Below are 15406 nucleotides of genomic sequence, written 5' to 3'. Positions count from 1 at the left end.
ACAAATGGTGAAAGTGAAAGAATTCTGGATATGCAGAATTAATATAATAAACTGATTACTTTCAAAGCATCACATGTCATAATCCCTTTACATTTTAATATAATGGTTGAATTTTTATTTAACAATCTAACATTGCTGACAGTTACTCAACTCTAATAATGTTCCCTATTGTTATTCATATAAACAAATGACTTTCATAGCATCAGTATGGTTCATCAAATTTTGATAACTCAGAAAAATGCACCAATAAAAGCCTAGCCTAATGCTTGGTTTAAAAAAAAAAATCATTTTTACCAATTCTGCAAATTAGATTTATCATGTTAGAGTTATGAGCTGATTATGCGATGTCTGCATCTCGATAAATTATTCCTGACTTTCTACTTATGTGCAGTATGTGTGGTTTATTGCAGAGAGTAAAGCTGAGAAGAATTCCAGTACACATGTTCATGCAGGGACTATACACATGGCTAGTCACTGTGTATAAGGGTTTTTTGTACCCTGTCCCTAGTGTCTTGGCATTGCTTTTATTATGTCTGCAGCAGTCATGTAGATGAAATGCCACAACACATTCTTTTACTATTGTAGCCTCAACCGGCCTTTTTTTTTTTTTAAAGAAAAAGCAATTACCATCATAAAAATTCCTTACTGGGGAACTTTCCATATTGCGTTATCATTCCATGAGTCTAATAATAGTGGAATATAAAGAAAAAAATGTTTTAATACTAAAATATCTAAAAAAGAGTTTTGAGGTCTCTATAATGAGAAACACTAAAAGTCTGGAGGAGAAGAAATAAGGAAAAAAGAAGTAAAGTCAAGTTTTTTAGACTCCTGGTACTTGTTAGAGATTTATAAATCATTGCCTAGCTAAAGATAATTTGCAAATCACATGCACCTTTACCAATGTCTAAACACAGTTAAAGAACTCTCAGTCTGTTATCTATTGGGAGAATGCTAATGCCTGACCCTTATGTATTTATTTCTATCCTGATAGCTCTATCTGCCTAAAAGCTAATTCTCTGTTTTCTGTGAAATCTTGCAGTGGTGTTATCAGGGAGATTGTGTTCCTTTTGGCACTTGGCCCCAGAGCATAGATGGGGGCTGGGGTCCCTGGTCACTATGGGGAGAGTGCAGCAGGACCTGCGGGGGAGGCGTCTCCTCATCCCTAAGACACTGTGACAGTCCAGCGTAAGTAGCTAAAGTAAGCCGGAGCCAACAAAAAGACACAGTTGGAAATGATTCAAAGCTGTGGTTTCACATGTTATCTGTAAAAACGTTTCACTAGTGAGCCAAGTGCTTGTCTTCAGAACAAGCAATAGGCACTGGAAAGTGGAGGAGCCTTGTTAGACAGACTTTCTTTTTCTTCTTTTCACCTTACTATGTAACTAAAAATAAAAGAAAAAGAAAAAAGAAAAGCATTGTGTATCTATCCCAGATATAGCCAGACTTTTAATCTAGTAATAATCAGATAGATTTCCTCCTCCAAAAACTACTGAATTATGGATGAATCCAGGTCTTGTCTTAGCTACAGTACCATTATTCCCAGGAAGCATAAGGTCTTTTCACATGTCACGTAAAATTATTACTGCTACATTAGTATTAAAAGGACCAATGAGAGCACTTTGAGGGTTGAAATGCCTTGATTCGCATCACAAATCACAATGAAAAGAATACTGCCCATGTGTTAAAATAGTTTCCATTCACATGCCCCCATTAATCACCTTCCGGAGCTGCATCCACTTTTCTCCTCATGATTGTTTTATGTAGGTCAGACTGCTCCTCTCCCACCACTCTTTTTCTCCAGCCGGAGTCCCCCTGGCATAAAGCCAGCCCCATCAGTATTTCTTGCTAGCTGTACTGCTTCTCCCTTCCACCAGTGCCCATTGCAGGTGGATGATTCCTTTAGTTGGTCTTGCGTGTCCTCCTGGAGACTAAACTGCTCCTTAGCTGCTTCATGTCGAGTGCTCCCATTTCTTTCTAGAGCTCAGGTTGAGGACCTTCTTTCCTGACAATTATTTGGTGCAGAATGGTGTTATAATATCACTTCTGCTTTTTTCCCCCTGCTGGGGTAGAAGATGGTCTATTTTTATTGTTTATTTTTTCTCATTTTAACTCAGGATACCTGTCTTTGGTTCCTCTCTCTAAATGTCTCTTTTCTTCTCTTTTATTCTTTTTAGCTTGAAATTGTTTCCCTTTGTATTAGTTCTGTGTTTTCATTCTCCCACTTTCTATTATTACCATCCTGCTAAACAGAGCTGTCACCCACTCATAAAACAGCATTGCCACCACCGTCCCCACTACCTTGTTTTTGTCTGACCAACACATTTCTCCCAGCTGGTTCAAGCTAGGCCATTTCTTTCCCTTGCTTAAAGTCAGCATTCACTAGCATTCAAAATATATTCAAAGTGTAACTTTAATTATCTCATTGATACCAGTGGGCCAAAATTATAATTGAGACTTGATCTTTTTAAAACAAGTGCAGAATAGTTAACCTAAGTTCAACTGCAGGCTACTGTAATTTAATAATCAAAAGTATAAAACTCTATGATAATAAATAATATACCCAAATACTTAAGAGAATGACTTGGACCTCTTTTAAAAGAACAAGTTAGTTTTTTCCATTCAAAAATTGCATGTCCAAATAATACCATATGACTTTCTCTAATGTTAAAGACTCCAAAAATTAATTTATGTATAACACGTATTTAACATCCTAATTTGAATGTAATATAAAGTATCTATATAATGTAAGCCTATCTTAGATTTAGATTTAATTTTTTGAAACTGAAGTTTTTAAAACTTCATGTAATATTTGAATTGAGATAGAAATTTATTTCTGAATTAAAAACTTTGAGCTGAAGCTATTTCCAGGGAGTTATTTTGTGTCCTTTCCTTATTTCCAGTCTGGAAAAAAACACAAACTTTCCATTTTCTACTTGATGAACATATAGTATCAGATTATGTGTTTTGTTAAATATGATTCAAATGGCTTTTCATTATAAATGATTTTTAAACTCATTGTGTTGAGCTGAATACCTGTTTACTATGATAATTAGAAAATACATTGATTTAATTACATTTTCTTAAGAATGTATATCATCACAATTAAGAGCCTTATAAAGTTACTCATGGTAGATTGCCTTAATTTTTTGTTCAGCAACCATAATCATTATTGCTAACTAACGCCAGCATGATTATTATTTTAATAACTAATAAAACGTCAGATTTTTTATTTTCTTAAAGTAAATGTTAATATGTTTTCATCAAGCAATATATATACTGTTTATGTGGTTAGATATATTATATTCACATGTTAAACAAAATGTGTTTGCAGACCTTCAGGAGGTGGAAAATATTGCCTTGGGGAAAGGAAACGGTATCGCTCCTGCAATACAGATGTAAGTAAAACCAAACTCTGCTATGAAAAATTAGCTTACATTTCCCCTAGAGCAGGGAAATTTTTTAAATTGTGAACTATTTGATCAGAAATCCATGTGCGTGAGGGTCACATGAATTTTTGAAACTGAATGGAACCAGCCTCAAGTCCATCAATTCCTTTAAGAATCAAGAGAAAGCTCCAGCACTAGAAGCAAATACACTCTCCCCCAGTAGGAGTCAAGAAAGAGAGACACGCACCCTGAACTTCCCTGGCTCCCCAACACTCACAGCTTTGCCACCGTTATCTTTCTTGAGTTCAAGAAACAAGGATTAATCTTTATTCCATTTTATGTTTGCCGCGGCAAGAAGTCCCAGAATTCCATGTCACTCCTCATCTCTTGCCATCCAATTCCATAAATCTCTGCATATCCCTTATCCCTGCCCAACCACTGAAACTCTTCTGTACCCTCAGAAGCTCGTGGTCCATCATCAGCAAAATCCCTTACATCCTGACATCTCTGAATTTTTCTTCCCTTCACCTTCTTGTTCTAATGGAAACTGGCTCTCCTCTGAAGATACTGCTTCCTCTGCAGGCCTCTAAAGTTAAGGACATGTATTTTCTCCCTTAGCTCTTGAAAGACTGGGCCTGGAAGTGAATTGACTATCTTCTTTATATCTTATTACTCCTCCCAGATAATTTCTCCTTCCTCCTATCTAAAAACCACAGCTTTTAATTTCGTATCATCAGACTATTACCCACACTCCCACACTATTCCTCACTCTTACGCTCTCCAACCCTATGCCTATCCTAATCCTTGTTTATTCATAAACATGTGGATGATTTTTTCAACATCTTCTTTTCTGGGTTTTTCCATAACCATACAAACATGCTGTTATTTCTCCTATCTTGAAAAAACAAAAACAAAAATACTTACCATATCTAATTCCTCTTCTCATTTTTCCCTAAAATTGCTCATATAAAGTTTTTGCCTCCAACATTCTAGTGAAAATGTTCCTGCCAAGTCAAAGATGTTTTCCATGTTGCTAAACCCAATAATCAGTTCTGAGTGTTTATTTTACTTGATCTTTACCAGGCTTCCATGACACTGTAGCTTTTTGGTTGTCCTTCTATATTGCTACTTATTCTTCCTCATTCTCCTTTGCTGGTTTCTATTCTTTTCTCCAACTTCTTAATGTCAGAGTACCCAGGACTTACGCCTCTTTTTCTCTGCCATACCAATACTCATTTCTTTGGTGATCTCATCCAGCTTCATTGCTTATGATACCATTCATATGTTATTTGACCCCAAATTTATATTTTCATCCCAGACTTCTTCCATGGATTTCAGACTCATGTCTTACCATTTATTAGACTTTTAATAGACATGTACTATTTAACATGTCCAAATGCTGTCTCCAAAACATTTCCACAACCATGTTCTTCCAGCAGTTTTTCCCATCTCAGATGTCAACTTCATCTGGCTCAAGCCAAAAACCCTTGAGTCATTCTTGATTCCTTTCTCTGTCTCACAGACTATATCCAATCCCTCAGAAAATCCCATTGGCTTTGCCTTCAAAATATATCATAGATCTGACTTCTTCTCACTGCCTCTACTGCTGCCTACCACTCTTTCACTGGATTACTCTAAGTGGCTTTTTCCGTGGGTTTCCAGATACTACTTTTGCTCCCTACAGCCCTCAGTATAAGAGGCAGAGTGATTCCGTTTCAGTATATCCTTTACCCAAGACCTTTCGATGGCTCCCTGTTTTACTTAAATCCAAAGTTCTTACAAAGGCCTGCAAGGCCTTCACAATCTGGCCTTCTATTACTTCTCTGAACTCATCTTTTATTGTATTTCTCCTTATTCACTCTGCTCCAGCCACACGGGCCTCCCTCCTTGTACGTGCCAGGCATGCTCCCACCTTAGGGCTTTTGCATTGGCTGTTCCCTTTGCCTTGTATACTCTTCCAACCCAAATATCTACATCGCTAACTCCCTTACCTCACCTTTACTCGGCTGTCATCTTCTCAGTGAGGCCTGGCTTGAATACTGTATTTAAAGTTGCAACCCTCCCTACTCCCTACACCCCTGGGATTCCTAATCTTCTTTACCCTGCTCTATTTCCCCTCATACTACCTCTAACACACTCTATAGCTTATTTATCGTATTTAATTCTATTAAATTTACATCTTGAATTCATTACATGTAGCTTCAATTACAATGATTATATTGTTTCAGGCATTATTTATTCATTCACTCAAGAAATAATTGAGTGCTTACTGTTTATCAGACTGTGATAGAGTGAGAGAGGCTCTGCCCTCAAGGATTTTATAATTTCTTGGGAAGTCGCAGAAAATCACAATGCAGGGTGATAAGTGATATGATATGATAGAATAAGTATGGAATGCTATAAAAGCATGTGGAATTGTCACATAACCTAATTAGGGATTTAAGGATTTCTTCCCATGGGAAGCTAAAGATCTGAAAGGGCAAATTGCAGCTGACCAGAAAAGAAGGAAGTGACAATGAAAGCATTCTAGGCACGAAGAAAATTAAGTGCCAGGTGGGTAGGTTAAAAAATTTAGCCTCAGATTTATGCTTTAGATAAAAATGGGTTAGGGAAAGGTGAGATTACAACAGAACAGTAAACAAATCAAGAAGAATTTAAGGATACTGGTGAGAATGATGAGCTGAGCCATTCACTCTATACTAGGGAATGACAGTGGAGTCTAAAGAAGGCTAGCGTGGAGAAAATTAAGGATGTAACTTTGAAAAATGCATAAAAATTAAAGAACCAGTATTGTAGGAAAAACAGGGTGAGAGAGATAGCAGGTGAGGGGATCAGAGAGTGGAATGTATTTGAATTTAAGTTATGAGAAGTGAGACTGTTCTCAGTGAGAACAAATCTGGAGTGTGGCCATGGGAGTGCATGCCTGACCTTGAGTGGAGGTGAAGGAGTTCTAGGAATGTTAAGGCTAGGGAGTTTGGGGAGTCTTCCGTGTGGATGTTGGATTCACTGAGGATGTTATTAGGACTTGGAGGGTATAGTGAGACTGTGAAGCAGGTATCAAGCTCTTTAACAAATGAGGGGAAATGACCATCATAAAGTTGGGAGAAAGCAGTGATGAAACCAAATAGTGATTTGAATGAATAACATGAATCTCGGAAAATAGAGGTTTTATGCAAGGGAAGAAGAATGGAGTACCTACTGCATATTTAGACTGTGTTAGGTAGGAGTGAGAAAGGCAAACCGACCTCTCAATTCCCATCTATTTCTGTTATGTAGTTGTAGAGGTGGGCACACATTTTGGGTCTAATAACACAGGTGCTATACAATAAGAATAATGTACGATAGGTAACAGAAAAAGGAAAAAAAAACATGCCAGACACACATGCCAGGCTTGTTGCATTTTACCCATGAAATATGTTTTAGATGCTCAGATTGTGGAGTTTGTTATTGGTAGGTTGACATTTCTATTACTATCTTTGTCTTCTGTTTCAGCTTTTTGCAAATGTTAAGGAGATATATTTAACATATATGTATCATTAATATACAAATAATTATGTTTTCTTCATTAATCTTGTCTCTGCTAGTTCAGAATTTGAGACAATTCAGTTACAACACCAAAATTTATTTTCACGCTATCCAAGTTAATAAAGCTGTCTGAACATAAGTTGTGTAAACTGGAGCCTTTTAAAATGTAATCTAATACATGAAAGTTTAAACTTTCAAAACACATAATCTAGCCCAGCACTGTCCAAGAGAACGTTCCTCAATGATGGAAATATTCTATCTGTGCACTGTCCAGCCTGGTAGCCAGTAGTCAAATTAGCTTTTGAGTACTTGAAATGCGTCTAGTGCAACAGAAGAACCGAATTTTTAAGTTTAACTAATTTAAATTTGAATAGCCACATGCGGCTAGTGACAACTGTATTGGGCAGCACAAAGCTAGTCTAGCTATGCAGTAGAAAAATAACTGTTATGAAGAGGATTGTATCTGTTAATCCCAAATCCCTAATTTATCCCTCCCCCTTCCCCTTTTGCTAACCATAAGTTTGTTTTCTATGTCTTCGGGTCTGTTTCTGTTTTGAAGCACAGGGGACTATATTCAATATCTTGTAATAACCAATAGTGAAAAAGAATCTGAAGAAGAATACATATAATATATATATATATATATATATATATATATATATATATATATATAACTGAATCACTTTGCTGTACACCTGAAACATTGTAAATCACCTATACTTCAATTTAAAAAAATTTAACAGTATAAAAAGAAGACTGTAAATATTATGTATAAAATTCTCAAAACAAGTCAAATCAATCTTAGCTCATTTTAGAAACAAACGTGAAATTTTTATTTTTGGTAATGACAGATTATTCTGACAGAAAAATATTTTAGAGAGTGCTGAATAAGATTTTTTTTTTAACATTTTAAAATCAGCAAAGAGCTGACCAGATAGTAAGGGAAATGCCGTAAGGTCATAATTTTTGAAGGCAAACTCAAAAGCATCAACAAGGAAACATCAGAGCAACTAAGGTACTCTTACCCTGACAATATTCAGAGAAGAGATTAAGTGCTCCAGTGTGTCTTTCTTAAGTATATGAAAATTTTTTTCCGAAGCTTCTCCCCTGCTACCTCATCAGACTTCCTTCATGTTTTATTGGCCAGGAGGCCGAATGCCCACCCTTAACCCAGTCATGGGCAAAAGGAATGGTATTACCATAATTGGTTTTGACTAATCTAGATATGCCCCTAAAATGGGGTTAGAATCATTTTCTCTGAGAGGTAGATTCCTGAGCAAAAATCAGAATTCTGTTAGCAAGAAAGTAGGCAGTGATAGATATTGAGAGTGCCACAGGTGTCTGCATCAGAGCTCTTTTAGTTTCCATCTTTACGAGTAGAAGTAGCAGCAACAAAAGTAGTAACGGTAGTAGTAGGACTAGTACTAGCAGTAGTACCAGTAGTAGTAGTAGTGATGGTAGTAGCTGCTGCTAACATTTATTGAGCACTTACTACATACCAGACCTATTATTTTAACCATATTTTCTTTCCATACTGAGAGTTCTCCTCAGTGGTGAGTTGACTTGGTAAGATATTTTTAATTTCCATTTGTTCAATATAAATCTAGAAAAACTATGCTATAAAGTTGTGTTATAATCTGTTTTGTTACAGCCTTGTTTCTGCAACACAAATTAGCTCATAAGTGACTGAGTTATTTTGTGCCACTAAGAAATACAGCAGCTGAAGTCAAACTACGTTTTGCCTTTATACAGCTGAACAGCTGATGAAAATTGTGCTGTACATGATGACCATTCACCTCACACTCTTCTTTTTGTTCACTTTGGCCACATGCTCTGTCATTTCTGTGTGTGTTTCTGCCTGTTCTTTGTACATTGGCCTCTTGTCTCTATAATGTATAATGTTTTGAATGTTTTTTTTTTCTATAATGCCTGGGTGTCTGTGTGAACTACCCTAATTTAAGGGACTCAAGAGAGTATACTTGTCTTTTATCAAATCAGCCTCCTGCCTTAGTGCATGTTTTATTTAATTTAATACTTTACACATCATATTGAGTGACCCTGTAAATAAGATGTGAGAGAAAACTTTCCAATTAGTTAGAACCAGTTTGACTGTCAAGACCTAGAAAACAATTCATAGGCATTGTTACTTTGTCATATGTGATCCAAGAGCTTTTCTGGAGACTTAAATAGGGATAAAACAAGGGATAAATTCAAATGATCCTGGAAGAATTTTCAAATCAGTGTCCAGAATGAGATGATGTTAGGCAATCAAACGGTAAGAGCACCAGGGTTCCTTATCTAATGTCATGAATCTTTGAGGCTTGCTCTCTACTTTCTAATAACTTAAGCACGTTATAATAGAAAATAGGAAATCTAGGAGATATAAGCCTGATTAACATATATTTGATACATCCTACTTGCATTTCTTTTAAGATCTTGCGACCCATTCCAAACAGCCTATCAGTTTGCCATATAGTATAGCAGTTTTGACCCTATCTTTTCTGTGATTGACCAGCTGGTACTGTAGATTACAGCTTAGTTCTTACGTTTTTACATATAATAATAATTATATTATTATTTATAACTCTTATTAGAATTGAATTAGCTTCATTAAAATCACAACAGAAGAATAGAATAAATTAGAAAATCAGAAGAAAAGGAAAAATAATATAAGGCTGGGATCAGTACCTTAAATATGTACCACAAGGTCCTTTCACTCACTAAAAGTGGGCCATAGATTTTGCTCTGAGTTTCCTAGTAACCTGAGTAAAGAAGCAAACACTATCAGTTCTAAGATTCATAATGTCTGATAGCTATGACAAAAGGAGATATATCCACAAAGGAACACTTCATTATTTTGAAGCTTTGATACTTTTCCTATGTGGATCCCTACACTAGTGAATCAGATTGAAACATACAAGGCTGACAGTATTCTCCTTGCTTAGGTTTGAGGAGAAATTGGACCTAGAACCAATGCAGGCCAGTCTTAAAAAGTGGCAAGCACAAAAACAAGATAGCCACACTTTCTCCCTAATGCCAGTGTAATTCCTACCACAGACATTTGAAGGGTACAGGAATGGTAAGAAGAGAAGAGCTCTCCAGTGGAAAGACAACAGTGTTCCCATTAAGTCCTGTCCTACTTACCCCAGTTTCAAAGAAAGCGATCCACAGAAATAGAAGAGGCAACTTATAAAGAGAAAATCTTTAAGGTTTTAAAATAAAACCAAAATGGATAGCCAGCTGTAAAATTGGCTGACCACTCTCAACAGCAACTTAACCAGCCTAGAGGCCAAAGGTATTCACACAATAGACTCTGAGGCTGGTTATCTGCATCAGCATGTATTGGATGTGCAGTTTGTTCCCTACATCACCATTGGTCACCCTCAGGAGCCTTCAAAAGCATCTAGAAAAAGATTCATTCTTTGACATTCACATCATGGTCTCTAGGACAGAATACCAGGTAAAGACAATAGCCGTGGCAGGAACAAATGAATATGCTTTTTGGCTTGAAGCTACTGAGAAACCAGGAGCATCTACTAAAGACATAGGATATTTGGATGAAGTTTGCTCTCACCATTAAACCAGGAACTTCAATAGAATATTTGGGACCATAAACTAATCTAATAGATATGATCTTACGGAACTTGGGTTTGGAGAGCAGAGATTTATGGAAGTCATGATGCTGAGAGTTCATTGTTTGAGTTCTCCTCTTTGGACTTAAAGATAAATGATTGTTAAGGTCCTGACAGTTTTTATAAATGAGCAAATGTAGGAACTAGCATGATTATCAGGTAGTGCCATTATGAGAAATAAAGACCCCAGATCTGTGCTCAATCTTCTAAAAAGTGTTTGCTCGAGAGCTGCTAAAAAAATACTTTATTATGTATATGGAATCTCCTTTTTATTGACACAAAAGAATATTGACTATTAAGCAGGCATTTCTGCTTTCCTGAGCAATTTTTCACTGCAGTGACTGAAACTATCATGCAAAATGTTCTCAGAGGGTAAAAGTTGGTGTACGTAGTATAAGTATTTTAAGTAGCAGAATTTATAGGTCAGTGTTATAAATACTTGAAAACTTGATGTTTGTCAAGAGTAAAAATATTGCTATATTGAGGTTATGAACCAAATTTTATATCAAAGCCTAAAGAAGAAATATTAGCTACTGTGCAAAGGACTCTTCTACATTTCTAAAAAGAATGTCCTGGTGTTGCTTAGCTATTTTCCAGAAAATCCGTGTGTTTTTCCTATTCCATTTTATTTGTGATTTGCATGTCTGCTTGATAATGTGACTAGGATAGAACTTCTGGTGAAAAGCCTAAGCTCCACCTTGGCTGGGGTGAAGTCATATTATTCTTGCATCTTACACATCTCATTTCCTCCTTTATTTTATGCATCAAAACTATAAAAAACAATGGAGACAAAGGATTTTCCAGGTCATCTGTGGTCTGTTCTAAAATTTAAGCATAGGTTATTTAGTACAGGGACATTTTTTCAGTCAGCTTTGCTAGAGGTGCATGCTGTTCTGCAGTTTTTTTCTTCTTCATTGTGTAAGGTCATTAAATGGTGTCATTGCCTTGGTTGTGGTACACAGGAAAAGTACAGCCTATATTCGGAAGTAGTACTGTAGTGAAAAAGGTATGGACTTTGTATTCAAACTGACTTAAATTTAATCCTGACTATAACAGGATTGTTTCTATTTTACCTTGACAAGATACCTAACTTGACTAAACTTCAGAGAACTCCTATATAAAGAGTATAATTATATCAAACTTGCAGGGTTGTTTGAGAATTAAAAGAAGTAATACTTTAAAACATCTAGTGCTATCCCTGGTACTTAATCTGTATTTGCTACAGTGTAGCTATTACTGTATACATTTATGTTTTATGGATTACAAAGTACTTTTTATATAACCTCATCAAATCTTCAAATCACTTTTATAAAGGGAAGGACAGGGTTTTGTTTTGTTTTTTAATATTTTAAAATGAGGAACTAAAGCTCAGCAACAGGCTAGTGTCTTGGAAGGGATTCAGGAAGGCATAGAATTTCTGAGTGCTGCTCTAGCACTCAGATGGAGCCTTTGGGAGGTGGGTGTGGCAAAGTAAGCTCTGAAAGAGTTTGGTCACCTTTGACATTGTCTTACTTCCAGTCTAACCTTACCCTGCAGCAGAACCAGATAGCTGAGGACAATTATGAAACTACAGACCTTGCCCCCAGGGAAAGGTGTGGGGTAAGTGATGCCAAGGTACAGAGTTGATCCATTAACTAACAGTGTTATAACTGTGTCCCAAGTTATAATTAGAAAACATATATGTATCAACCACATTATTCTCATATACTTCAATATACTTATAAAAGTATACTTTCATATATATGTATATATATATGTGTGTATGTATATATGTATAGATATATGTATATATACACATATATATAAAATGGCAAAAAATAGCAGGAGCAGTGTCATTAATCTTTAGGTTAGTATGAATTTTATAGAGTGCATCTTGTTGTGAGAAATAAAGATTAACTTTTAAGCACAGAATAGAGCTTGCTTGTTTATTTTGTTCTTTAAAGCGACGTTTAAAAAATCACAAAGTAAAAGTTTGTTTCTTAACATTTTTACAGGCTTAGGGGAAAGGGTCATGCTATGGATAGATGACATTTAAATTAAATTTAGGCCATACAAGGCATATAGAAGTAGTTTTAATTTTGAAAACTTGCATACAAGATTATGGTATCAAACATGACAGCCAGATTTAAGTTTGTCTAGACAATGTAGGTTTATCAGGCTTTTGTTTTCTTTTTCTTCAAAAGTAAAGGTACAGTGAAATTACTCCCCCAAAAGCAGAAACTATTTGGGGGAGAAAATATGAGAAGTTTGCCTCAAAACTGGGGTTGAAATGATTCACTACATGCATTGAACACTAAATTTAACCTTGGAAATGCCCTTGTGAATTACTTTAATGAGCTAATTAGACAGTACCTTATAATTAGGAAATCAGGAGTTTTGTTTGCAACTTGTAAAAGAGGGTGTGGAAGCAAGGCTTTTGTTAGCCCATTCGGCATCTTTATGTATATCACTCCTGTCTGGGTGAACAAGCAGAAATGTGTCCCTTCTTCACAGTCTCATGTCAAGTGCATGACTTGCTAATAAGCAAAGCAAAGGTTGAAATCCAGCCTCCACTTATGCTCCTTCACCTAACAGGGTATAATTGACTAAGAGTATGTTGCTATCCTGAAGAAAAAGAACATTAAATTTGGGGAGTGTAGAAGGTTGGTCTAGTGTAATAGTGAAGAAGCACAAGTGCATCTGGCATGAAAGTAAGAAAGGAAGAAGAAGCAGAAGGTGGGAAAGAGAGAGAAGGGGAGTAGAAGAACAAAATGCCAGTTTTGCTCATTTTGCTGTGTTGCCTGAGGCTGTAGGAATCCTGGCATCTTCCCAGCCTGTAGGAATGCTGGTATCTTCCCAGCCTACGCATCTTTTTTTAGGAAGAAAAGAGGAAAGGGAAAGGGGGGAAAGAGTTTCATTCTCGGCTTGCTTCTCACTCTTTATTACCCATAAGACATAATACAGTATTTGCAGAGTTTTCCTCATTTGGAAAACATTTTGGGATGTATTGCTCTTTAAGGTAAGGGTATTTGGGGTGTATTTTGCAAATGAAGAAAAGAAGGCACAAAGAGATTCCGGGACTTTCCAAGGTCACCTATTCTTTGGGGTAAAATCCAGATTACAACTCTAGTAACAGAAATGCCCCTGGACAGTTGGTCAGCAGAAGCTGAGATTTCTTTCTGCAGCAACGTTTATGCCCCAAGGAATTTTTTTTTTAAATCTATCAGTATAACTGGAAGCATAAGATAGTCTATAGAATGTGCTAACTTACATATTTCTCTAAAAAAAAAAGTAGTGAAAAAAGATACTAGTATTAACTTTTTGTATCTTTGAAAATACTAAGATCAAAAGATACTGAGACCTGCAGTGTTGCTTTCTGGATTTATGTGGGGCCCTGCTGGTTACTTTTTAGAAGAGGATGCTTGATAAGTGTTAACACTAGGAGGCTGAAAACCTGTCAGGCTTCACTTTAAAAATTTGTTGCTTATGCCTACTGTTTTCTGTTGCGGTTTCTGCATAGTGTCAACATTTATTATACTTGAGTAACTTAAAAAGCATTACTCCCTAAACTCTCCACTATTCTTAAACAAAACAAAAATATATTTTATGTAATTTTTCCTTAAGAAATTACTCTTTTCTTTGATCTCTCTCATTCTTTGCAGCCGGAATACACAACTCCTACTGAGCTTATTTCTAATCAACACAAGATTCAGAGCATTCACTGAAGGAAACATTTAAATCAAGAGAACAGAACACTAGCTGATAATATGCTAGAAACAGAAAGGCATGGGATCAAGTCCCCAAGTCTACTACAGTTTCCAATTTACAGCACCTTCCATCTTCCATGTTTTTCTGTGAACATCCTAAACACTCCTGCCTCAGGGCTTTTGCATTTAATGTTTCCTGGAACACTCTTTTCACAGGTTTATATGTAAGTCACTTCCTCAGTTTCTTTTAACTTTCTGCTCAAGTGCCACCTTATCAGAGAGAATTTCTCTTGCTCTACCATTTAAAACAACTCCCTCACCCGCACCCAGCCCACCCCGCCACCTTAGTACCCTGCTTTATTTTTCTTCTTTCTCATCTCCAGCTACAGTGGGCTCCAGGAAAGCAGGGACCTAATCTGATTGGTTTATTCTCCAGAGCCTAGAATCCTATGTTATATATAAAAGCTTTTTATATATATTTGCTGAATATAAAAAAGACACTTCAGGCCAGTTCTTGGTGCCTGGTTTTAAGAGTACTAATGACAAGTTATTATGTCCCCATAGGAAAGCCATCAAGGTCTAGATACCTTTCAATAAGGGATTAGATTTGTTCAGTGTGGGTCCAGAAGAAAGGCGCAAGACCACTGGGTTATGGGAAGGAAGACAGATTTTGGCTGAAAGAAAGAACCAGATGATAATTGCAGCTGTCTGAAAAGTATTTGATCTATCTTTCTGTAGATTATACAGATTGTGTGACCACTTTGGGGGTAACTGTACAGGAAGTTTAAGAGTTTTCTGCAAATTATATTATATTCTGACATCAGTTCTTAAAAGTGTATGATTCTGTATTGACTCAAAAATTAATAATTGAGCTTGGTTCTTCTGCAAAATGCTGCCAGACATTTGTATCTATATGTTAACACCCGAAATCAGGGGTTGGCAAATTGCACCTTCTGGGTCAAATTTGGCCCATTGCCTCTTTTTGTAAATAAGATTTTAGTGGAACACAGCCCTGACTGTCGTTTACATAATGTTTATGGCTTCTTTTACACTATGATATCACAGTTGAGTAGTTGTAACAGAGGTTATATGGCCCACAAAGTCTAACATATTTACTGTGTGGCCCTTGACAGAAAAAGTTTGCCAACCTCTGCCCTTAACCAATAAATTGCAAAAT

General features: G+C 36.3%; 1 protein-coding gene across 1 annotated transcript in view; it reads left to right on the top strand.

Moving 5' to 3' along the window:
• The window catches only part of ADAMTS6 (ADAM metallopeptidase with thrombospondin type 1 motif 6), a 276006-nt gene that overhangs the window by 185455 nt on the left and 75145 nt on the right, over positions 1-15406 (top strand). Inside the window, exons 13-14 of the mRNA XM_079916157.1 lie at positions 1040-1185; positions 3332-3395. Of these exons, the coding sequence (XP_079772283.1) occupies positions 1040-1185; positions 3332-3395 (210 nt within the window). The remainder of the gene's footprint in view (positions 1-1039; positions 1186-3331; positions 3396-15406) is intronic.

The sequence above is a fragment of the Stenella coeruleoalba genome (assembly GCF_951394435.1).
Source record: "Stenella coeruleoalba genome assembly, chromosome: 3".
Taxonomy (NCBI): domain Eukaryota; kingdom Metazoa; phylum Chordata; class Mammalia; order Artiodactyla; family Delphinidae; genus Stenella; species Stenella coeruleoalba.
The sequence above is the reverse complement of the archived record's forward strand: the minus strand, read 5'-3'. Positions and strand labels throughout refer to the sequence as shown.